A 24,500-nucleotide genomic window follows, 5' to 3' on the forward strand; every position below is an offset into this window, starting at 1 on the left:
TCTGTGCCAGCTCCACAGGGCACTAAGCAGCAGCCCCCCAGGGCTGTGTGCACTGGGACCCTGCCCCTGGACAGAGACAGCAGAGACCAAGGGGGAGGTGGTGCTGGGAAGCATCTTCCCAGAGCAAGCAACACTTCTGCTGCAAGATGGGAAACATGTTCCTGCTGCAAAAACAATGAGGAGGGCTGGGAGCCCTCTGCTGAGAGCCTGTGCTGAGAGCCCTGTGCTGAGAGCCTGTGCTGGGAGCCTGTGCTGAGAGCCCTGTGCTGAGAGCCTGTGCTGAGAGCCCTGTGCTGAGAGCCTGTGCTGGGAGCCTGTGCTGAGAGCCCTCTGCTGAGAGCCTGTGCTGAGAGCCCTGTGCTGAGAGCCTGTGCTGGGAGCCTGTGCTGAGAGCCCTGTGCTGAGAGCCTGTGCTGGGAGCCCTCTGCTGAGAGCCTGTGCTGAGAGCCTGTGCTGAGAGCCTGTGCTGGGAGCCCTCTGCTGAGAGCCTGTGCTGGGAGCCCTCTGCTGAGAGCCTGTGCTGGGAGCCTGTGCTGAGAGCCTGTGCTGGGAGCCCTCTGCTGAGAGCCTGTGCTGAGAGCCTGTGCTGAGAGCCTGTGCTGGGAGCCCTCTGCTGAGAGCCTGTGCTGAGAGCCCTCTGCTGAGAGCCCTGTGCTGAGAGCCTGTGCTGGGAGCCTGTGCTGAGAGCCTGTGCTGAGAGCCCTGTGCTGAGAGCCTGTGCTGAGAGCCCTCTGCTGAGAGCCCTGTGCTGGGAGCCTGTGCTGAGAGCCTGTGCTGAGAGCCCTGTGCTGGGAGCCTGTGCTGAGAGCCTGTGCTGAGAGCCCTGTGCTGGGAGCCTGTGCTGAGAGCCTGTGCTGGGAGCCCTCTGCTGAGAGCCTGTGCTGAGAGTCCTCTGCTGAGAGCCCTCTGCTGAGAGCCTGTGCTGAGAGCCTGTGCTGAGAGCCTGTGCTGAGAGCCCTCTGCTGAGAGCCTGTGCTGAGAGCCTGTGCTGAGAGCCCTCTGCTGAGAGCCCTCTGCTGAGAGCCTGTGCTGAGAGCCTGTGCTGAGAGCCTGTGCTGAGAGCCCTCTGCTGAGAGCCTGTGCTGAGAGCCTGTGCTGAGAGCCCTCTGCTGAGAGCCTGTGCTGAGAGCCCTCTGCTGAGAGCCCTCTGCTGAGAGCCTGTGCTGAGAGCCTGTGCTGAGAGCCTGTGCTGAGAGCCCTCTGCTGAGAGCCTGTGCTGAGAGCCTGTGCTGAGAGCCCTCTGCTGAGAGCCTGTGCTGAGAGCCTGTGCTGGGAGCCTGTGCTGAGAGTCCTCTGCTGAGAGCCCTCTGCTGAGAGCCTGTGCTGAGAGCCTGTGCTGAGAGCCCTCTGCTGAGAGCCCTCTGCTGAGAGCCCTCTGCTGAGAGCCTGTGCTGAGAGCCTGTGCTGAGAGCCCTCTGCTGAGAGCCTGTGCTGGGAGCCTGTGCTGAGAGCCTGTGCTGAGAGCCCTCTGCTGAGAGCCTGTGCTGAGAGCCCTCTGCTGAGAGCCTGTGCTGAGAGCCTGTGCTGGGAGCCTGTGCTGAGAGCCTGTGCTGAGAGCCTGTGCTGAGAGCCTGTGCTGAGAGCCCTCTGCTGAGAGCCTGTGCTGAGAGCCTGTGCTGAGAGCCCTCTGCTGAGAGCCCTCTGCTGAGAGCCCTCTGCTGAGAACCTGTGCTGAGAGCCTGTGCTGGGAGCCTGTGCTGAGAGCCCTCTGCTGAGAGCCTGTGCTGAGAGCCTGTGCTGAGAGCCCTGTGCTGAGAGCCTGTGCTGAGAGCCTGTGCTGAGAGCCTGTGCTGGGAGCCTGTGCTGGGAGCCTGTGCTGAGAGCCCTGTGCTGGGAGCCCTCTGCTGAGAGCCCTCTGCTGAGAGCCTGTGCTGAGAGCCTGTGCTGAGAGCCCTCTGCTGGGAGCCCTGTGCTGGGAGCCCTCTGCTGAGAGCCCTCTGCTGAGAGCCTGTGCTGAGAGCCCTCTGCTGAGAGCCCTCTGCTGAGAGCCTGTGCTGAGAGCCTGTGCTGGGAGCCTGTGCTGAGAGTCCTCTGCTGAGAGCCCTCTGCTGAGAGCCTGTGCTGAGAGCCTGTGCTGAGAGCCTGTGCTGAGAGCCCTCTGCTGAGAGCCTGTGCTGGGAGCCTGTGCTGAGAGCCTGTGCTGAGAGCCCTCTGCTGAGAGCCTGTGCTGAGAGCCTGTGCTGGGAGCCTGTGCTGAGAGCCTGTGCTGAGAGCCTGTGCTGAGAGCCCTCTGCTGAGAGCCTGTGCTGAGAGCCTGTGCTGGGAGCCTGTGCTGAGAGCCTGTGCTGAGAGCCTGTGCTGAGAGCCCTCTGCTGAGAGCCTGTGCTGAGAGCCTGTGCTGAGAGCCCTGTGCTGAGAGCCTGTGCTGAGAGCCTGTGCTGGGAGCCTGTGCTGAGAGCCCTCTGCTGAGAGCCCTCTGCTGAGAACCTGTGCTGAGAGCCTGTGCTGGGAGCCTGTGCTGAGAGCCCTCTGCTGAGAGCCTGTGCTGAGAGCCCTGTGCTGAGAGCCTGTGCTGAGAGCCTGTGCTGAGAGCCTGTGCTGGGAGCCTGTGCTGGGAGCCTGTGCTGAGAGCCCTGTGCTGGGAGCCCTCTGCTGAGAGCCCTCTGCTGAGAGCCTGTGCTGAGAGCCTGTGCTGAGAGCCCTCTGCTGGGAGCCCTGTGCTGGGAGCCCTCTGCTGAGAGCCTGTGCTGAGAGCCCTCTGCTGAGAGCCCTCTGCTGAGAGCCCTGTGCTGAGAGCCTGTGCTGAGAGCCCTCTGCTGAGAGCCCTCTGCTGAGAGCCTGTGCTGAGAGCCTGTGCTGAGAGCCTGTGCTGAGAGCCCTCTGCTGAGAGCCCTCTGCTGAGAGCCCTGTGCTGAGAGCCCTCTGCTGAGAGCCTGTGCTGAGAGCCCTCTGCTGAGAGCCTGTGCTGAGAGCCTGTGCTGAGAGCCTGTGCTGAGAGCCTGTGCTGAGAGCCCTCTGCTGGGAGCCCTCTGCTGGGAGCCTGTGCTGGGAGCCTGTGCTGAGAGCCCTGTGCTGAGAGCCTGTGCTGAGAGCCTGTGCTGAGAGCCCTGTGCTGAGAGTCCTCTGCTGAGAGCCTGTGCTGAGAGCCTGTGCTGAGAGCCCTCTGCTGGGAGCCTGTGCTGAGAGCCTGTGCTGGGAGCCTGTGCTGAGAGCCCTGTGCTGAGAGTCCTCTGCTGAGAGCCCTCTGCTGAGAGCCTGTGCTGAGAGCCCTCTGCTGAGAGCCTGTGCTGAGAGCCTGTGCTGAGAGCCTGTGCTGAGAGCCCTCTGCTGAGAGCCTGTGCTGAGAGCCCTCTGCTGAGAGCCTGTGCTGAGAGCCTGTGCTGAGAGCCTGTGCTGAGAGCCTGTGCTGAGAGCCCTCTGCTGAGAGCCTGTGCTGAGAGCCCTCTGCTGAGAGCCTGTGCTGAGAGCCCTCTGCTGAGAGCCTGTGCTGAGAGCCTGTGCTGAGAGCCCTGTGCTGAGAGCCCTCTGCTGAGAGCCTGTGCTGAGAGCCCTCTGCTGAGAGCCCTGTGCTGAGAGCCTGTGCTGAGAGCCCTCTGCTGAGAGCCTGTGCTGAGAGCCTGTGCTGAGAGCCCTGTGCTGAGAGCCTGTGCTGAGAGCCTGTGCTGAGAGCCTGTGCTGGGAGCCTGTGCTGAGAGCCCTGTGCTGAGAGTCCTCTGCTGAGAGCCCTCTGCTGAGAGCCCTCTGCTGAGAGCCCTGTGCTGAGAGCCTGTGCTGAGAGCCTGTGCTGGGAGCCTGTGCTGAGAGCCCTCTGCTGGGAGCCCTGTGCTGAGAGCCTGTGCTGAGAGCCCTGTGCTGAGAGCCTGTGCTGGGATCCTCTGCTGAGAGCCTGTGCTGGGAGCCCTCTGCTGAGAGCCTGTGCTGAGAGCCTGTGCTGAGAGCCCTCTGCTGAGAGCCTGTGCTGAGAGCCCTGTGCTGGGAGCCTGTGCTGGGATCCTCTGCTGAGAGCCCTCTGGTGGAAGCCCTCTGCTGGGAGCCAGGCTGAGAGAGTTGGCCTTGGGCAGCCTGCAGAGGAGAAGGCTCCAGGGAGAGCTTCTGGTGGCCTTGCAGTGCTTCAAGGGCCCAGCAGAGAGCTGGGGACAGAGCTTTGAGCAGGGCCTGATGGGACAGGACAAGGGGGGATGGTTGGAAAGGGCAAGAGGGAGCTTGAGAGTGGAGAGAAGGAGAAATGTTTGGCAGTGAAGGTGGGGAGAGCCTGGCCCAGGCTGCCCAGAGAGCTGGGAGCTGCCCCATGCCTGGCAGCAGTGCAGGCCAGGCTGGACAATGCTCTCTGCAGCCTGCTGCAGTGGAGGTGTCCCTGCCCATGGCAGGGGGCTGGAGCTGGATGAGCTTTACAGCCCCTCCCAGCCCAAAGCATTCTGTGGCTGTCAGCCCACCCTCTTCTCAGGGCTGGAGGGCACCAGCCAGGCTCTGCAGCTGCAGTTTTGGTTCTCCCCATGCTTCATGGACGTTTCTCCTGCTCTGGATGCCTGTCTGCAGTCCATTCAGCTCCCCAGGCCCAGGAGGCACAGCTCAGCTCAGCTGACCTGAGCCCACAGCAGCCTGCAGCCTCCAGAGGGATCCACATGTTGCTCACGAGGGGCAAGTGCCATTAACTGAGAGCTGGAAGCCATCCAGGGACCTGCATCCCCCCCCAGAAGCAGGGAATCCCTGGGAATTAACCAAGTGTTAACCTTCAGGAACCAAGTGGGTGGGAAGGAGCTCTTAATGCCATTGCCACTGCTCAGCCAGGGGCCAGGAATGTGAGCTGGCCCAGAGGGAGCCAAGGAGCAAGCAGGCAGCCCTGGAAACTGAGAGGCCAGGGTCAGCCCAGCAGTCTGGAAGTGACCCAGCTTGGGGAGCTGCAGAGAGCAGTTCAGACTGCACAGCTCAGGGCCCTGGCACCCAGCTGGCACCCAGCTGGCACCCAGCACTGCAGAGAGGACAGCCACAGCTGGAGGAACTGTTGTGAGGGACACAAGATTGAGCCAAGTGAGGGAGAGCCACAGATGGGCACTGCCTGACCCAGTGTGCTGCTAGGAGCTGGCAGCTGTGCTCCCTGGAGCTCTGCTTCCTGCCTGCATAGAATCAGAACTGTCAGGGCTGGAAGGGAGCTCAAGGCTCAGCCAGCCCCAGCCCCCTGCCATGCCCAGGGACACCTCACACCACAGCAGGTTGCTCACAGCCACCTCCAGCCTGGCTGCAAACACCTCCAGGCAGGAGGCTTCCACCACCTCCCTGGGCAGCCTGGGCCAGGCTCTCACCAATCTCCATCTCCCCACTTCCATCTCTGCTCCATCCCCCCCAGTTCTCTCCCTCCCTGACACCCTCAGAAGTCCCTCCCCAGCTTTCTTGCAGCCCCCTGCAGATCCTGCAAGGCCACAAGGAGGTCTCCTGGGAGCCTTCTCCTCTCCAGACTGAACAGCCCCAACTCCCTCAGGCTGTGCTCACAGCAGAGCAGCTCCAGCCCTCTGCTCCTCCTCCTGGCCCTTCTCTGGACACCTTCCAGCCCCTCCAGAGCCTTCCTGGCACAGAGGCTCCAGAGCTGGCCCCAGGGCTCCAGCTGTGGTCTCACCTGGAGCATCTGCATCAGCACTACACAAGCTCTGCACCTGCAGATGAAGCTGTGCCAGCTCCAGCATGGGCAGGTTGAGGCTCAGGTGCCACCACGATGGTCAGGCTGTGCCCAGCTCAGCAGGACAGTGCTGGGCTCAGGAAGAGGTTGTGGCTGTTAGGGGATTCAGGGGAACAGCAACACTCAGCCAAAGGGCAGAGAGCTGCACCCTGCTTGGTGGTGAGACCTGGGGGTGCTGGTTGGCAGTCACTGACCAGGAGCCAGCAGTGCCCAGGGGGCCAAGAAGGCCAAGGGCAGCCTGGCTTGGGTCAGAAGCCAGGAGGTGACCATCCCCCTGTGCTCAGCCCTGGGGAGGCCACAGCTGCAGTGCTGTGCTCAGCTCTGGGTTTCACTCCAGGCAGGACACTGAAGGGCTGGAGCCTGTCCAGAGCAGGGCAGCCAGGCTGGAGAAGGGCCTGGAGCCCCTGGGCTGTGAGGAGGAAGCTGGCAGGGTTCAGGCTGGAGCAGAGGAGGCTGAGGGAGACCTCCTTGCTCTCTGCAGCTCCCTGCAGGGAGGTTGCAGTGAGCAGGGCACAGCCTCTGCTCCTTGGTGCCAAGGGCCAGGAGCAGAGGCAATGGTTCCAGGCTGCCCCAGGGGAGGCTCAGGCTGGAGCTCAGGAAATCTTTGTGCCCTGGAAGGGATCTCAGGCATTGGCAGAGGCTGCCCAGGGCAGTGCTGGAGTCAGCATGCCTGGGGGTGTGCAAGCAGCAGGGCCCTGGTGCTTAGGGCCATGGTTTGGTGCTGAGCCTGCAGTGCTGGGTCAGGGGCTGGACTGGCTGAGCTTGGAGCTCTCTTCCAGCCAGGTCTGCTCTGTGGCTCTGTGACTGTGGGGGTCTCCAGCAGCCAGACCCCAGCACAGCTGCTCAGCAGGTCAGATGTGGGTTCTGGTGACTCTGTGCTGCAGGTCACCGTTCCCCAAGGCCATGGCACCCAGGGAAAAGGGAACAGACACTGGAGGGAGGAGCTGAGGAGCTCCATGAGCACCACTGCCTTTGCTCACTGCCTGGAGCCACCTCTGCAGCTCCACTGAGGTGCTCTACAGCAAGCCTCTGATTCTCCATGTGCCAACAGAACCACCACCTGTGCCCAGCATCCCAGCTGCCCCAGGTCCCTTCTCTGGGCAAGCAGAGCTCCCACCCTGCCAGGCTGCAGGCTGAGCTCAGTGTTCTCCACCCCAGCTGAGCCAGCATGCATCCCTGTCTGACACTGCTGGCACAGCAGCAGAGGCTTCACTGACCAGGAGGGGACAGACCAGCTCCCTCCTCCACAGGCTGTGATCAGCTCTCAGCCCTTCCTTGTCACAGGGGCTTCAGGAGCAGCAGCAGCTCCTGGGTGGGGGTCTGGTGGCTCTCTTTCCAAGCCCAACAGGAAGACTTCAACTGGGAACAAAGCAGAGAGCTGCAGAGATGACTGCTGCCTGATTGTCCTTACTCATCCCAAGGCCACACCTGGAGTCCTGTGTCCAGTTCTGGGCTCCTCAGCTTAGGAAAGAGGTTGAGCTGCTGGAAGGTGTCCAGAGAAGGGCAAGAAAGCTGGGGAGGGGTCTGGAGCACAGCCCTGGGAGGAGAGGCTGAGGGAGCTGGGGTTGCTTAGCCTGCAGAAGAGGAGGCTCAGGGGAGACCTTCTTGCTCTCTGCAACTCCCTGCAGGGAGGTTGAAGCCAGGGGGGGGTTGGGCTCTTCTCCCAGGCACCCAGCACCAGAACAAGAGGACACAGTCTCAAGCTGTGCCAGGGGAGGTTCAGGCTGGAGGTGAGGAAGAAATTCTTCCCAGCAAGAGAGATTGGCCCTGGGGATGTGCTGCCCAGGGAGGTGGTGGAGTCCCCAGCCCTGGAGGTGTTCAGGAAGAGCCTGGATGAGGCCCTTGGTGCCATGGTTGAGTTGCTCAGATGGTGCTGGGGGAGAGGTTGGACTGGATGAGCTCTGAGGTCTCTTCCAACCTGGTTTATTCTATTCTATTCTATTCTATTCTATTCTACTCTATTCTATTCTATTCTATCTCCAGGGTCACCCCCATGGATCACCCCCAGGGTGTCCCAGGGATCACCTCCAGGATGTCCTATGGATCAGCTCCAGGGTTTCCCATGGATCACCCCCAGGGTGTCCCAGGGATCACCTCCAGGATGTCCTATGGATCACCCCCAGGATGTCCCAGGGATCACCCCCAGGGTGTCCCAGGGATCACCCCCAGGATGTCCTATGGATCACCCCCAGGGTGTCCCAGGGATCACCCCCAGGATGTCCTATGCATCACCCCCAGGGTGTCCCAGGGATCACCCCCAGGATGTCCTATGCATCACCCCCAGGGTGTCCCAGGGATCACCCCCAGGCTATGAGCACTGAGGTCTGGGAGGAGGAGCTGCTGCCATTCTCCAGCCCCTGGGGGATGCTGATTGTGACTGCTTGTGGGAAGCTTGGACAGGGCAGGGGCAGGCACCAGGACAGCAACCTCTGGAGAATCTGATTCCATTTTTAGAGCACTCTCAGCAGCTCCCAGCAAGCACAGCCTGGGGCCACCCACACAGCACAGACACCAAACCCAACTCATCTGCTACCCCCAGCAAAGCAAAAGCTTCATGGGGGAAAAGGAAACCCAAAACACTTCCTAAAACTGGATCCAGCCCCACTTTGAGCTCTGACACCCTCCCTGCCTGCTGCTCCCTGGCAAACTGAGTACTGCTTGGGTTGATGGAGTTGTGAAGGTGCAGCAGCCCTTGGGGGTGCCTCTAGAGCTGGAGGCCTGGAGGAGCAGGCACAATCAGCAGCAGCTTGGCTGGGCCAAGGCAGGTGGCTGAAGCTCCCTGCAATAAATCAATGCTCCTGTGAGAGCCTCCCCCAGGGGCACTGCCCCCTGCTCAGCCAGGCCAGGAGAGGGGCAGCATGGAAAGCCAGCAGCACTGTGCTTGGAGGGGATGAGGCTGGGAGCCCTGGGGCTGGTCAGGCTGCAGAGGAGAAGGCTGAGAGGGATCTGATCAATGGCTATCAATAGCTGAGGGCTGGGGGGCAGGAAGGAAGGGACAGGGCCAGGCTCTGCTCACTGTGCCCTGGGATAGGCCAAGGGGCAGTGGATGGAAACTGCAGCACAGGAGGTTGCAGCTCAGCATGAGGAGGAACTTCTGCACTGTGAGGCTCCCAGAGGCCTGGAGCAGGCTGCCCAGAGAGGTTGTGGAGTCTCCTCTGGAGCCTTCCCAGCCCTGCCTGGATGTGTTCCTGTGTGGCCTGCCCTGGGTGACCCTGCTCTGGCAGGGGGTTGGACTCAATGATCTCCAGAGATCCCTTCCAAGCCGTAACATTCCATGATCCCATGGTTCTGTGATCCTGCAGGGAACAGGCTCCATGGCTTGGGACCAGGGCCCAGGCACAGCTCTCAGGACTCCTGCCTCACCTAACCCTCAGTTGAGGCAAGCAGCAGAGAGGTCCAAGGAGCTGCCCAAGGTGGAGCAGCTGGGGGCAGAGCTCACTCCTGGGGCAGACACAGCTGAGGTCACCCTGGAGAATCACCAAGGTTGGAAAAGACCTCAGAGCTCATCCAGTCCAACCTGGCACCCAACCCCTCCTGACAACTAACCCATGGCTCCAAGTGCCACATCCAATCCCCTCTTGAACACCTCCAGGGATGGGGACTCCACCACCTCCCTGGGCAGCACATCCCAAGGGCTAACAACTCTCTCAGTGAAGAACTTTCTCCTCACCTCCAGCCTGAACCTCCCCTGGCACAGCTTGAGACTGTGTCCTCTTGTTCTGGGGCTGGGTGCCTGGGAGAAGAGCCCAACCCCCACCTGGCTACAACCTCCCTGCAGGGAGCTGCAGAGAGCAAGAAGGTCTCCCCTGAGCCTCCTCTTCTGCAGGCTAAGCAACCCCAGCTCCCTCAGCCTCTCCTCCCAGGGCTGTGCTCCAGACCCCTCCCCAGCCTCCTTGCCCTGCTCTGGACACCTTCAGGTGGCTCTGGCTGTGTCTTCTGGGGGTGAGCCTAAGGTGGGATGAGATGGGGCTGGAGCTCAGGTGCCAGGGCATTCTTGGGAGGTTAACTATCAAGCTGCAGAGGTTTGCAGCTCAGCTGCAGCTCAGCTGGGGATGATTGAGGGCTCATTATCTGCAGATCATACAGCAGGAGCAGGCAGCTCCCTGCATTAATGCACACCTGCCTGCACCCCCAGAGAACAATGAGGAGCTCAAACTTTTCCCTTCCCTCTGCTTTGGGCTCTGAGCACTTTGCTAAGTTCATCTATTTCCTTTAATCTCCTTCCAGCCACATTCCAGCTGCTTAAGAGACTTTTAATGAGAGCCTTTTCCTGTGCAGTGCCCAACGTCCCCTGGGTCTGCAGGGCCTTAAACCCCCCGAGAAATGTGCCCCTGCTCCCCCTCCCAGGCCAGGAGCCACAGCAGTGCTCCTATCTGATCTCAGGAGCCTTTCATGTTGCACAGCAATCTCTCCAGCCCACAGGGAGCTGCAGCAAGCCTGCAGGGAGGGCTGAGGGAGTGTGGGAGGATGAGATCAGAGCAAGGCCACCAGGGAGCACGACAGGTCCCCAGCTCTCCTCTCTGCCTGCAGCTCAGGGAGCAGGTTTAATCCTTTCAGAGCAGCACTGCTTCCCAAGCCCTGGGCAGTTGGGTGGCCAGCAGCCTCCTGAGCTCTCCTGACTACACAGACTCACAGAGTCTCACAGTATCACCAAGGTTGGAAAAGACCTCAGAGATCATCAAGTCCAACCTGGCACCAGAGACCTCATGACTAGCCCATGGCCCCAAGTGTCACATCCAATCCCCTCCTGAACACCTCCAGGGATGGGGACTCCACCACCTCCCTGGGCAGCACATCCCAATGATGAATGACCCTCTCTGGGAAGAACTTTCTACTCACCCCCAGCCTAAACCTCCCCTGGCACAGCTTGAGACTGTGTCCTCTTGTTCTGGTGCTGGGTGCCTGGGAGAAGAGCCCAACCCCCACCTGGCTACAGCCTCCCTGCAGGGAGTTGCAGAGAGCAAGAAGGTCTCCCCTGAGCCTCCTCTTCTGCAGGCTAAGCAACCCCAGCTCCCTCAGCCTCTCCTCCCAGGGCTGTGCTCCAGACCCCTCCCCAGCTTTCTTGCCCTTCTCTGGACACCTTCCAGCAGCTCAACCTCTTTCCTAACCTGAGGAGCCCAGAACTGGACACAGGACTCCAGGTGTGGCCTCAGCAGTGCTGAGCACAGGGCACAAGGACTTCCCTGCTCCTGCTGGCCACACTCTGCCTGCTGCAGGCCAGGATGCCCTTGGCCTTCTTGGCCCCCTGGGCACACTGCTGGCTCCTGTTCAGGCAGCTGCCAATCAGCACCCCCAGGTCCCTCTCTGTTTGGCAGCTCTCAGCCACTCTGACCCCCTGCCTGGGGTTGTTGTGGCCAAAGTGCAGCCCCTGGCACTTGTTGAATGCCATCCTGTTGGCCTCTGCCCATCTGCCCAGCCTGGCAAGGGCCCTCTGCAATCAGTACATCAGGTGGGAAGGGACCCCCAGAGGTCATCCTGTCCAACCCCCTGCAGGCAGCAGGGACAGCTCCAGCTGGAGCAGGCTGCCCAGGGCCACACTGAGCCTGCTGCTGAATGTCTGCAGGGATGGAGCCTCCACCACTCAACCCCTGGGCACCTTTGTCCCACCTGCTGCCCTCAGGGGGGGAAGGTGGCAGGACCCCCAGAGCAGCACCTTGGGACACACTCTTGATCTCAAAGGGTCGTGTCAGACCCTCTGGCAGATGACATCTTGGCACCTCTTGTCCTCCAGGCTCTGTGTCAAGCACTCTGCTCCTCACAAAGGGCTGGAAGTGAAAGCTCAGGTGAGGCTGATGGGAGGTGCTGGGTTGAAGTCCTTTGGAATTAGCCTTTTGGGGGTGGTGGTTTGGTTGTTTTTTCCCCTACTTGCTGCAAACCCTTCCTGGGAACACCAAGAGCTGTTGTGTCCAGATAGCATTTGGGGTTTGGAAATGAATCCTCCTGGAACTCCACAGAGAGCAGCATGGGAACTCCTCCCACTGCCCTGGGATGAGAGCTCTGTGTCTGTGCCAGTGGAGTGAGGGTCTAGATGGGAGCCCTTGCACCAGTGCCTTGGCTTCACTTGGCTCACCCTGGCTGGCTTCCTCACCCTCCCCTGGGCTCTCACAGCCATGGAATCAGAGACTCACAGAATTGTTTGGCTTGGAAGAAGCTTTTACTATCCTTGAGTTCAGCCCAGCCCCCCCATGGCCACCAAACCACCACCCCAAGGGCCATGGCCACAGGTTCCTGAGCACCTCCAGCCCTGGGGACTCCACCACCTCCCTGGGCAGCCTCTGCCAGGCCCTGACCACTCCTGCACCAAAGACATTTTGCCTCCTCTCCAACCTCAGCCTCCCCTGGCACAGTTTCAGCCATTTCCTCTCCTTCCATCCCCTGAGCCTGGGGAGCAGAGCCCAACCCCCAGCTCACTGCAGCCTCCTCCCAGGGCTGCAGAGAGCAAGGAGGTCTCCCTCAGCCTCCTTCACTCCACACTAACCGCCCCCAGCTCCCTCAGCTGCTCCTCCCCAGCCCTGCTCTCCAGACCCTTCCCCAGCTCTGTTGCCCTTCCCTGGCCCTGCTCAGCCTCTCAAAGTCCTTCTTGCAGTGAGGGACCCAGAAGTGACCCCAGGGTTCCAGCTGTGGCCTCCCCAGTGCCCAGCCCAGGGGCACCACCCCTGCCCTGCCCCTGCTGGCCTCTGCACACACTTGGTTTGAATCCTTCCCCCCCTGAGCTCAGCCACATGGAACATCTGCAGGCAGCCCTGGGGCTCAGGGCAGTGCACTCTGCCCATCAGCCCAGGCCAGCACTGGGGTCAATCATTACACAGGAGAGCTGATTGGCAGCCCAGCTCTGGACTGGCCACATCCCCTGCAGCAAGCACTCAGCACCCAGCAGGATGATTCTTGGGGAAATGCCATCTCCTGGGATGGAGACTGAAGAGAGCAAGAGAAGAGAAGCAAAAGCAACCAAGGGTAGCCCTAACCTCCTGGGATGGAGACTGAAGAGAGCAAGGGGACCAAAGGGAAGCAAAAGCAGCCCTGGGGAGCCCTAACCTGCTGGGATGTGGGGACCAAAGGGAAGCAAAAGCAGCCCTGGGGAGCCCTAACCTGCTGGGATGTGGGGACCAAAGGGAAGCAAAAGCAGCCCTGGGGAGCCCTAACCTGCTGGGATGTGGGGACCAAAGGGAAGCAAAAGCAGCCCTGGGGAGCCCTAACCTCTTGGGATGTGGGGACCAAAGAGAAGCATAAGCAGCCCTGGGGAGCCCTAACCTCCTGGGATGTGGAGACTGAAGAGAGCAAGGGGACCAAAGGGAAGCAAAAGCAGCCCTGGGGAGCCCTAACCTCTTGGGATGGAGACTGAAGAGAGCAAGGGGACCAAAGGGAAGCAAAAGCAGCCCTGGGGAGCCCTAACCTGCTGGGATGTGGGGACCAAAGAGAAGCAAAAGCAGCCCTGGGGAGCCCTAACCTCTTGGGATGGAGACTAAAGAGAGCAAGGGGACCAAAGAGAAGCAAAAGCAGCTCTGGGGATCCCTAACCTCCTGGGATGTGGGGACCAAAGAGAAGCAAAAGCAGCCCTGGGGATCCCTAACCTGCTGGGATGTGGGGACCAAAGAGAAGCAAAAGCAGCTGGGGAGCAGCTGGGGAGCCCTTGCCTCTGGAATGCCTCTGCACTTCCCATCCCCCCTGCTGGGTGGTCACTGCAGACCCACCTGGGGCCTCCATCTCCCCAGGGCTCAGCTGAGAGCTGCCCTGCCCCTCTCTCCCTGCTGCCAGACTCTCTTTGACCACCCCAGCAGCACCCAAAGGAGAGGCTGCCACGAGCCCCCTGCCAGGCTGCAGGCTGTGAGGAGCCCCAGCGCCGCCTGTGTCTCCTCGGCAGGGGGAGGAAGGGCTGCAGAAGCCTCGGCAGGAGCGCTGGCAGCTGGGCAGCAGAGTGCCTGCCTCTGCCCCCCAGGGCAGTACCAGAGAGCTGCCCCAGCAGACGAGGAGCCTGGGCTGCTGGGCCCCAGAGCCTGCTGGGCAGCTCTGGAGGGGCACAGGGCAGCTGAGCACAGCAGCTCTGAGGCACTCACATCTGGATCAAGGTCTCATTTGACACCATCACAGCCACAGGGTGGAGGGGTTGCAAGGCACCTCCAGAGCTCATCCAGTCCAACCCCTGCCAGAGCAGGGCACCCAGGGCTGGGCACCCAGGGCAGGGCACCCAGGGCAGGGCACAGGAACACATCCAGGGGGGGTTGGAAGCTCTCCACAGCCTCTCTGGGCAGCCTGCTCCAGGCCTCCAGCAGCCTCACACCTAAGAAGTTTCTCCTCCTGTTGAGGTGGCACCTCCTGGCTCCCAGCTTGTCCCTGCTGCTCCTTCTCCTGTTCCTGAGCAGCTCTGAGCAGAGCCTGGCACCTGTCCCCCAGCCCTCAGCTATTGATAGGCATTGATCAGATCCCTCTCAGCCTCCTCCTCTCCAGGCTCAACAGCCCCAAGGCTCTCAGCCTCTGCCCTGAGCAGAGATCTTCAGTCCCTGAATCATCCTTGTAGCCTCCCCTGGACTCTCTCCAGCAGATCTTTGTCCCTCTTCAGCTGGGGACCCACAAACTGGACACCAGGGGTGGTCAGCAGAGCCTCAAGCCAGGGATTTAATTTACTCTCTGAGGGGCCCCAGAAACTCCTCCATCCTGACAGGAGCTGAAGTTGTGCCACTGAGTGATGGGAGCAGGAGCAGCAGGGGGAGAGAGGGCAGGGGGGGGCTGGGACAGCAGGGGCTGAGGATGAGGATGGGAGAGGAGGAGCTGAGGATCAGGATGGGGCAGGAGGGGCTGAGGATCAGGCTGGGACAGGAGGAGCTGAGGATGAGGCTGGGACAGGAGGAGCTGAGGATGAGGCTGGGACAGGAGGAGCTGAGGGTGAGGCTGGGACAGGAGGAGCTGAGGATGAGGCTGGGACAGGAGGAGCTGAGGATCAGGATGGGACAGGAGGGGCTGAGGATCAGGCTGGGACAGGAGGAGCTGAGGATGAGGCTGGGACAGGAGGAGCTGAGGATCAGGATGGGACAGGAGGAGCTGAGGATGAGGATGGGACAGGAGGAGCTGAGGGTGAGGCTGGGACAGGAGGAGCTGAGGATGAGGACAGCAGCCCATGTGTAGCTCCAGGAAGCCTGGAGCCTCTCTGCCCACCTCTGGTGTTTCAGGAGGAGCCTCACAGAAACCCTGCAGCAGATGTGGGTGACACAGAGCTCAGGCCAGGCTGCCCCATGGTGAGACAAGCTGCAGCCTGCTCCCTGGAGGTCTCCCCAGGAGAAGTTTGTTGCTTCTGCCTGCCCAACAATGTCCTACCCGAGGTGAGCCTCTTCCTAACCTCAGACCCTGTGAGGAGCTCTTTGCCCTCCAGCACTTCCTAAACTGCTTTTCCCTTTGTGTCACAGGGCCCCTAAGAAGGCAGCAGGAGGCTGAGAGAGTTTAGGGAGGCTCCCAGCCACTCACCCACCCCAGGGGCTGTGCATCCCAAAGGGAAAGCCTGGCTGAGGAGGGAATACCTCAGGGGAGGCAGCAGCCTGGGGGAGGACTGAAGCAAAGGGGAAAGCAAAGGAAGCAGAAAGGACTTTCAGAGGTGTCCCTCTGGGGAGCTCCTGCAGCTCCTGAGCCAGGCAGCCCCAGCACAGCCTGGGCAGCAGCTGGGCCACATCTGGGGCAGAGCTGACTGCAGTGCCCCTCTCTGACAGGGGGGCTGTAATTTGCCCCTCTGTGGCTCAAGGGCTGTTGAAGCTCAGCCCTGGCAGCAGGCAGCCCAACAGCCAGTCTGGGGCTGTGGCCTCTAGGGTCTGCCCACAGCAGAAGGACATTGGACCTGCTCAGGTGGGTCCAGAGGGGCACTAGGAAGGTGGCAGAGGCTGGAGCACCTCTGCTGTGGGGACAGGCTGAGGGAGCTGGGGGTCTTCAGCCTGGAGGAGAGGAGGCTCTGGGAAAACCTTACTGTGGTCTTGCAGTGCTTAAAGGCAGCTACAGGAGAGCTGGGCAGGGACTTTGCCAGGGCCTGTAGAGGTGGGGTGGGATGTAAGGGCTGCAGACTGACAGAGGGGAGATGCAGATTAGCTACAAGGAAGAAATCCTTCACTGTGAGGGTGGTCAGACCCTGGAGCAGGCTGCCCAGAGCAGCTGTGGCTGCCTCCTGCCTGGAGGTGTCCAAGGCCAGGCTGGATGAGGCCCTGGGCTGGTGGGAGGTGTCCTGGGCATGGCAGGGGCTTGGAGCAGAAGATCTCTGAGGTCCCTTCCAGCCTGAGCCACTCTGTGGTTCCACGATTCTCACAACCAGAGGGCAGCAGCTCAAGGACAGAGACTTTGCCCTGCTCCCTGTGCTCCCAGAGGAGCTCTGCCCCTGGATGTCCTGTGCCAGAGCCAAGCACCCCTCCAGGTCCAGGGTTGGAGCAGATGATCTCTGAGGTTCTTTTCAATCCAAACCATCCAAAGGGTCTGTGCTGATCTCTCTGTTGTGAGGCTCTGCTCACCTTGGCCACACTCACAGTTAAGAGGCTGGAAGGCACCTCCAGAGATCACCAAGCCCAATGCCCCTGCCAAAAGCAGGATGGCTTAGGGTAGTGTGCCCAGGACTGCACCCAATCCACTTTGCATATTGCTTGGTGCCCTTCACCCTTCCCAGGCCCTTGGACAGCTTTTGCTGCACTACCCTGCACACTTCTTGCCTCACCTTTGTCCTGCTGGAATCATGGAACCACAGAGCTGTCAGGGCTGGCAGGGAGCTCAAGGCTCAGCCAGCTCCAGCCCCCTGCCATGCCCAGGGACACCTCACACCACAGCAGGTTGCTCACAGCCACCTCCAGCCTGGCTGCAAACACCTCCAGGCAGGAGGCTTCCACCACCTCCCTGGGCAGCCTGTGCCAGGCTCTCACCACCCTCCTGGGGAACAACTTCTTCCTCACAGCCAATCTCAATCTCCCCACTTCTAGTTCTGCTCCATCCCCCCCAGTCCTGTCCCTCCCTGACAGCCTCAGAAGTCTCCCTCACATCCTGAGCAGTGCCTCCCATGGCCTTTTCTTCACTGCTATCACAGAATCAGCCAGGCTGGGAAAGACCTCAGAGCTCATCAAGTCCAACCCATGACCTAATCCCTAACCCCTCCTGACAGCTAACCCATGGCACCAAGTGCCTCATCCAAGCCTTTCCTGACCACCTCCAGGGATGGGGACTCCACCACCTCCCTGGGCAGCACATCCCAGTGGCCAATCTCTCTTGCTGGGAAGAATTTCTTCCTCACCTGCAGCCTAAACCTCCTCCACCAGCACCACCTCACCCTTGCCAAACCACAGAGAGGGCTCAGGTCCTCTCCCTGCTGGTAGCCACCCAAAAGCCTCCTCCACTGTTACATCTTTGAAGGTTCTCCCAATGAAGTGTTTGGAGAGCAGAGCTGTGGCTCCTGTGCCTGGCTCCCTCCTCTCTGCCACACGCAGAGGCAGCTGCTGAAGCAGGCTCTAAGGTCCCCTGCAGCTCAGCAGTGACTTGGGTGCCAGATGCCTTACTGCTGAACTGAGCCAGGGCTGGCAGCCACCTCAGGGCTTCTAAAGGGCTCCAGTGCCCCTCCAGTGTCTCTGCAGTGCCTCTGCAGTGCCCCTCCAGTGCCCCTCCAGTGTCTCTGCAGTGCCCCTCCAGTGCCCCTCCAGTGCCTCTGCAGTGCCTCTGCAGTGCCCCTCCAGTGCCCCTCCAGTGTCTCTGCAGTGCCTCTGCAGTGCCCCTCCAGTGCCTCTGCAGTGCCCCTCCAGTGCCCCTCCAGTGTCTCTGCAGTGCCTCTGCAGTGCCCCTCCAGTGCCTCTGCAGTGCCCCTCCAGTGCCCCTCCAGTGTCTCTGCAGTGCCCCTCCAGTGTCTCTGCAGTGCCTCTGCAGTGCCCCTCCAGTGCCCCTCCAGTGCCCCTCCAGTGCCTCTGCAGTGCCCCTCCAGTGCCCCTCCAGTGCCTCTGCAGTGCCCCTCCAGTGCCCCTCCAGTGCCTCTGCAGTGCCCCTCCAGTGCCTCTGCAGTGCCCCTCCAGTGCCCCTCCAGTGCCTCTGCAGTGCCCCTCCAGTGTCTCTGCAGTGCCCCTCCAGTGCCCCTCCAGTGTCTCTGCAGTGCCTCTGCAGTGCCCCTCCAGTGCCCCTCCAGTGTCTCTGCAGTGCCTCTGCAGTGCCCCTCCAGTGCCCCTCCAGTGTCTCTGCAGTGTCTCTGCAGTGCCCCTCCAGTGCCCCTCCAGTGTCTCTGCAGTGCCCCTCCAGTGTCTCTGCAGTGCCCCTCCAGTGTCTCTGCAGTGTCTCTGCAGTGCCCCTCCAGTGCCTCTGCAGTGCCCCTCCAGTGTCTCTGCAGCGCCTCTGCAGTGCCCCTCCAGTGCCCCTCCAGTGCCTCTGCAGTGCCCCTCCAGTGCCCCTCCAGTGCCCCTCCAGTGCCTCTGCAGTCCATCAGCTCCAGCTTGTCTCTGAAAGCCCTCCCAGGTCTCACATCAGCACTCACCACCAAACACTCCCTGAGGCCTTAGACTTTAGTCTCCTCTTGTGACGTTGCAGTGAGGAGTGAGACCACACAGGACACGTCCATGCCCAGCCCCCCAAGGGAAGAAGCATTAAAAGGTGACACCAGGTCCTCACATCTGAGCTGTGCATCACCCAGGGGCAGCACACACTGAGCTCATGTGTCCTGAAAGCAGCTGACAGGTCACTGCCACGGGGCCAGGAGGCACTCAGGTGGCTTCAGCAAGAGAGAGCAGCTCCAGCAACAGCCTCCAGCCACCTCCTGTGGGTTAGCTGGGCTGGGGGCACAAAGCCCTCCCCTGGCCAAGCTGGGCTGGGGGCACAAAGCCCTCCCCTGGCCAAGCTGGGCTGGGGGCAAAAAGCTCTCCCCTCCACCAAGCTGGGCTGGGGGCAAAAAGCTCTCCCTTGGCCAAGCTGGGCTGGGGGCACAAAGCTCTCCTCTCCACCAAGCTGGGCTGGGGGCACAAAGCTCTCCCCTGGCCAAGCTGGGCTGGGGGCACAAAGCTCTCCCCTTGCCAAGCTGGGCTGGGGGCGCAAAGCTCTCCCCTCCACCAAGCTGGGCTGGGGGCACAAAGCTCTCCCCTCCACCAAGCTGGGCTGGGGGCACAAAGCTCTCCCCTTGCCAAGCTGGGCTGGGGGCACAAAGCTCTCCCCTTGCCAAGCTGGGCTGGGGGCACAAAGCTCTCCCCTCCACCAAGCTGGGCTGGGGGCACAAAGCCCTCCCCTGACCAAGCTGGGCTGGGGGCACAAAGCTCTCCCCTCCACCAAGCTGGGCTGGGGGCACAAAGCTCTCCCCTTGCCAAGCTGGGCTGGGGGCACAAAGCTCTCCCCTCCACCAAGCTGGGCTGGGGGCACAATGCTCTCCCCTCCACCAAGCTGGGCTGGGGGCACAATGCTCTTCCCTGGCCAAGCTGGGCTGGGGGCACAAAGCTCTCCCCTTGCCAAGCTGGGCTGGGGGCACAAAGCTCTCCCCTCCACCAAGCTGGGCTGGGGGCACTAAGCCCTCCCCTTGCCAAGTTGGGCTGGGGGCACAAAGCTCTTCCCTGGCCAAGCTGGGCTGGGGGCACAAAGCCCTCCCCTTGCTAAGCTGGGCTGGGGGCACAAAGCCCTCCCCTGGCCAAGCTGGGCTGGGGGCACAAAGCCCTCCCCTTGCCAAGTTGGGCTGGGGGCACAAAGCTCTTCCCTGGCCAAGCTGGGCTGGGGGCACAAAGCCCTCCCCTTGCCAAGCTGGGCTGGGGGCACAAAGCCCTCCCCTGGCCAAGCTGGGCTGGGGGCACAAAGCCCTCCCCTGGCCAAGCTGGGCTGGGGGCACAAAGCTCTCCCCTCCACCAAGCTGGGCTGGGGGCACAAAGCTCTCCTCTCCACCAAGCTGGGCTGGGGGCACAAAGCTCTCCCCTGGCCAAGCTGGGCTGGGGGCACAAAGCTCTCCCCTTGCCAAGCTGGGCTGGGGGCGCAAAGCTCTCCCCTCCACCAAGCTGGGCTGGGGGCACAAAGCTCTCCCCTCCACCAAGCTGGGCTGGGGGCACAAAGCTCTCCCCTTGCCAAGCTGGGCTGGGGGCACAAAGCTCTCCCCTTGCCAAGCTGGGCTGGGGGCACAAAGCTCTCCCCTCCACCAAGCTGGGCTGGGGGCACAAAGCCCTCCCCTGACCAAGCTGGGCTGGGGGCACAAAGCTCTCCCCTCCACCAAGCTGGGCTGGGGGCACAAAGCTCTCCCCTTGCCAAGCTGGGCTGGGGGCACAAAGCTCTCCCCTCCACCAAGCTGGGCTGGGGGCACAATGCTCTCCCCTCCACCAAGCTGGGCTGGGGGCACAATGCTCTTCCCTGGCCAAGCTGGGCTGGGGGCACAAAGCTCTCCCCTTGCCAAGCTGGGCTGGGGGCACAAAGCTCTCCCCTCCACCAAGCTGGGCTGGGGGCACTAAGCCCTCCCCTTGCCAAGTTGGGCTGGGGGCACAAAGCTCTTCCCTGGCCAAGCTGGGCTGGGGGCACAAAGCCCTCCCCTTGCTAAGCTGGGCTGGGGGCACAAAGCCCTCCCCTGGCCAAGCTGGGCTGGGGGCACAAAGCCCTCCCCTTGCCAAGTTGGGCTGGGGGCACAAAGCTCTTCCCTGGCCAAGCTGGGCTGGGGGCACAAAGCCCTCCCCTTGCCAAGCTGGGCTGGGGGCACAAAGCCCTCCCCTGGCCAAGCTGGGCTGGGGGCACAAAGCCCTCCCCTGGCCAAGCTGGGCTGGGGGCACAAAGCTCTCCCCTCCACCAAGCTGGGCTGGGGGCACAAAGCTCTCCTCTCCACCAAGCTGGGCTGGGGGCACAAAGCTCTCCCCTTGCCAAGCTGGGCTGGGGGCACAAAGCTCTCCCCTTGCCAAGCTGGGCTGGGGGCACAAAGCTCTCCCCTTGCTAAGCTGGGCTGGGGGCACAAAGCTCTCCCCTTGCTAAGCTGGGCTGGGGGCACAATGCTCTCCCCTCCACCAAGCTGGGCTGGGGGCACAAAGCTCTCCCCTTGCCAAGCTGGGCTGGGGGCACTAAGCTCTCCCCTGGCCAAGCTGGGCTGGGGGCACAAAGCTCTCCCCTTGCCAAGCTGGGCTGGGGGCACAAAGCTCTCCCCTTGCCAAGCTGGGCTGGGGGCACAAAGCTCTCCCCTTGCTAAGCTGGGCTGGGGGCACAAAGCTCTCCCCTTGCTAAGCTGGGCTGGGGGCACAATGCTCTCCCCTCCACCAAGCTGGGCTGGGGGCACAAAGCTCTCCCCTTGCCAAGCTGGGCTGGGGGCACTAAGCTCTCCCCTGGCCAAGCTGGGCTGGGGGCACAAAGCTCTCCCCTTGCCAAGCTGGGCTGGGGGCACAAAGCCCTCCCCTTGCCAAGCTGGGCTGGGGGCACAATGCTCTCCCCTCCACCAAGCTGGGCTGGGGGCACAAAGCTCTCCCCTTGCCAAGCTGGGCTGGGGGCACAAAGCTCTCCCCTCCACCAAGCTGGGCTGGGGGCACAAAGCTCTCCCCTGGCCAAGCTGGGCTGGGGGCACAAAGCTCTCCCCTGGCCAAGCTGGGCTGGGGGCACAAAGCTCTCCCCTCCACCAAGCTGGGCTGGGGGCACAAAGCTCTCCCCTGGCCAAGCTGGGCTGGGGGCACAAAGCTCTCCCCTCCACCAAGCTGGGCTGGGGGCACAAAGCTCTCCCCTCCGCCAAGCTGGGGTGGGGGCACAAAGCTCTCCCCTGGCCAAGCTGGGCTGGGGGCACAAAGCTCTCCTCTCCACCAAGCTGGGCTGGGGGCACAAAGCTCTTCCCTGGCCAAGCTGGGCTGGGGGCACTAAGCCCTCCCCTCCACCAAGCCCAGCCCTGGGCCCCTGTGTCTGGGAAGCCAAACACAGCTCCGCTGCAGGGCAGGTCCAGAGACAGCCTGGGGATGACCCAGCAGGGAGAGTCCTCCCTGGCCCAGCCGCAGGACACAAGTGATCAGCTCTGACCCAGGTGGTTTGGGGAAGCCTCGCAGCAGAAAGCAGACAGCAGAGACACGGAGAGGTGTCTGGGAGGGTCAGCAGGGAGCCGCTGAGACCCTCCCCAAGTGCCAGCCAGTGCAGACCTGTCCTGAGCTCACCCACAGCAGTGTCTGCAAGTGTTGTGTCTCCTCCCCCGGCCCCTGCGCGCCGGGCAGCAGCAGCGCTGCTCAGGGTCAGGCACCTGCCTGAGAAGCAGCTCCCCAAGCAAAACGACACAGACCAAACCAGAACAAAGCCACAGCAAAACCAAAGCAAAGGAACCAAAGCAAGCCAACCACCAGAGAACAGAACAGAACAAAGCAAAGCAACCCCCAAATTAAAGCAAACCCGAAACAACCCAAACCTTCCCCAGAAATGCGGCGCTGACCCAACCTGTTCAAACTCATTTTTGCCCTCCCCCCAAGCACACTAAAACGGGAGGGGGTGGGTGGCTGGGATACGAGCCAGAGCCCCCAGGCTGCAGCACCATCTCTGCCCCTCCGTTCCCAGCACAGCTCCATCCCCCCGGAGCCGCGCAGCGCCCACACCTCGCCGGCGCCCCCCTGCCGGCCCCGGCCGCCGCCGGCTCCCTGCTCCCGGGGAAGCAGCCTGGGGAGCGGCAGCAAAGCCAGCAGCGCCCCGGGGCTGAGCGGAGCCTGAGCGGAGCCAGATTCCAACACGACCACTTCAGGAAACCCACTTCTCCTCCAGGCATCTCCCAAGGAAAAGCCTCCCCCAGCGCCCTGCCGCCCTCGCTGATCCTTCCCCTTCGCCGGGGTGCCCGGGAGCGCGGCGGGGGCTCCTGCGACACCCTGCACCCCGACCCTTCCTCCCACCTCTGTCCCCGCTGCGGAGGTGCTCCGGGGGCTGCGGGGATACTCTGGGGATCTCCGGGGGACCTCCGGGGGCTGCGGGGATGCTCCGGGGGCTGCGGGGATACTCTGGGGGATCTCCGGGGGACCTCCGGGGGCTGCGGGGATACTCTGGGGGATCTCCGGGGATCCTCCGGGGGCTGCGGGGATACTCTAGGGGATCTCCGGGGGATCTCCAGGGGCTGCGGGGATACTCTGTGAGATCTCCGGAGAACCTCCCGGGGCTGCGGGGATACTCTGGGGGATCTCCGGGGGCTGCGGGGATACTCTGGGGGATCTCCGGCGGCTGCGGGGATACTCTAGGGGATCTCCGGGGGATCTCCGGAGGCTGCGGGGATGCTCCCCGGGCTCTGGCGTGCGCCGGCGGCTGCAGGTGCGCGGCCCGGCCGGGACCCTCTCCCGCACCCCGCCGGGCTCCGGCCGGGACCTGTCCGAGGACCGAGCAACCCCGCGGAGCCTCCGCGCCCGCCTTCGGCAGCGCAACCGCGGAAAAAGCGCTCTCCCTCCCTGGTGTTCCCCCCGCTACCCCGCGGATTTTGTACTCTTTCCCCATGTCCCTTCGAGTGCTGCCCCGCGGACGCTGCGCGCTCCCTGCCCCGTCCCCTCCAGCGCTGCTCCGCGGATTTTGTGCTCCCTGCCCCATCCCCTCCAGCGCTGCTCCGCGGATTTTGTGCTCCCTCCCCATGTCTCCTCCAGCGCTGCCCCGCGGACGTTGCGCGTTCCCACCCCCGTCCCCTCCAGCGCTGCCCCGCGGATTTTGCGCGCTCCCCGGGGCGCGGAGGCGATGCTAAGGGCCGGTCCCCGCGGGCGGTGCTGACCCGAAGTAGGCGGCGGCGGGCGGTGGCGGCAGGAGGATGAGGATGAAGAGGAGAGTGAGGAGGAGGAGGCAGCACAGGGCGGCTGCGGAGCGCATGGTGCCGGCGGTGCCGTTCCGCGCTCGCTGCGCGGCCGCCCTGCGCTGTGGCTCTTTAACTGAGGGCGGGGGCGGCCGCTTCCCCCTTCCCCCGGCCCAGCCCGGCCCGGCCCGGCCCACAGCCGCCGGCCACGACGGGACTGAGGGCGCCGGGCACCCCCGCGGCTCCCCCGGGGCTCTCCCGGGACCCTCCGGCCCCGAGCCCCCCGGCGGGCCGGGCCGGTGCCGCGGGGTGCCTCCCATCGCTGCGGGCGGCTCAGGCACCCTGCGGGCTCGCACACCGCAGCCTCTCGGTGCCAGCTCCCGGGTGCTCGACGGCGCCCTGCGGAGCTGGCAGCGCTGCGTTGGATGCAATGATCCCAAAGGCTCTTTTCCAGCCCAAACCACTCCATAACCACTCCATAGCACCACAGCAGTGCTTGGGCTGGAAAAGCTCCCCAGGATCACCCACTCCAACCAGCGACCCAGCCCCACCATGGCCACCAAACCATGGCCCCAGGTGCCATGGCCCCAGGGTTTTGGAACATCTCCAGCCATGGGGACTCCACCACCTCCCTGGGCAGCCTGGGCCAGTCCCTGACCACTCCTGCAGCAAAGTAATTTTCCCCCATCTTCAACCTGCCCCTCTCCTGGACCTGGCCCTTGGCCTTGTTGAACTTCATAGAATGAGCCTTGCCCCTTGGCTCTCACCTGTCCAGCTCCCCCTGCAAAGCCTCCCTACCCTCCAGCAGAGGGACACAGCCACCCAGCCTGGTGCCACCTGCAGATCTGCTGCAGGTGCCTCCATCTCCTCACCCAGATCACTGATAAAGACATAGAAGATGTCCCCCCCCAGGAAGGAGGTGAGGAGAAAGCTCTTCCACAGAGAGTTCTTGGCCACTGGGATGTGCTGCCCCGGGAGGTGGTGGAGTCCCCATCCCTGCAGGGGTTCAAGAGGGGATTGGATGTGGCACTTGGAGCCATGGTTTAGTCATGAGGTCTGTGGTGACAGGTTGGACTTGATGAGCTCTGAGGTCTCTTCCAACCTTGGGGATTCTATGATTCTATGGCAGCAGATCAGGATGAAAGAGACACCTGCCTCCAAGTGGGAGAGTGGAGGAGCTCATGGAGGAGTCCATGGAGGAGCCCATGGAGGACCCCATGGAGGAGCCCATGGAGGAGCTCA

At 62.7% G+C, this 24,500-nt stretch overlaps 1 protein-coding gene across 1 annotated transcript in view; it reads right to left on the reverse strand.

Annotated features, from left to right (window-relative positions):
* LOC137459872 (protein Wnt-9b-like) overlaps window positions 1-22,975 on the reverse strand; it is a 41,487-nt gene extending 18,512 nt beyond the window's left edge. Inside the window, 1 exon segment of the mRNA XM_068170586.1 lies at window positions 22,387-22,975. Coding sequence (XP_068026687.1) covers window positions 22,387-22,975 — 589 coding nt within the window.
* Window positions 22,976-24,500: the final 1,525 nt, after the last annotated feature.

The sequence above is a fragment of the Melanerpes formicivorus genome, unplaced genomic scaffold (genome assembly GCF_026170545.1).
Source record: "Melanerpes formicivorus ecotype bairdi unplaced genomic scaffold, bMelFor1.0.p_v2 SCAF_435, whole genome shotgun sequence".
NCBI lineage: Eukaryota > Metazoa > Chordata > Aves > Piciformes > Picidae > Melanerpes > Melanerpes formicivorus.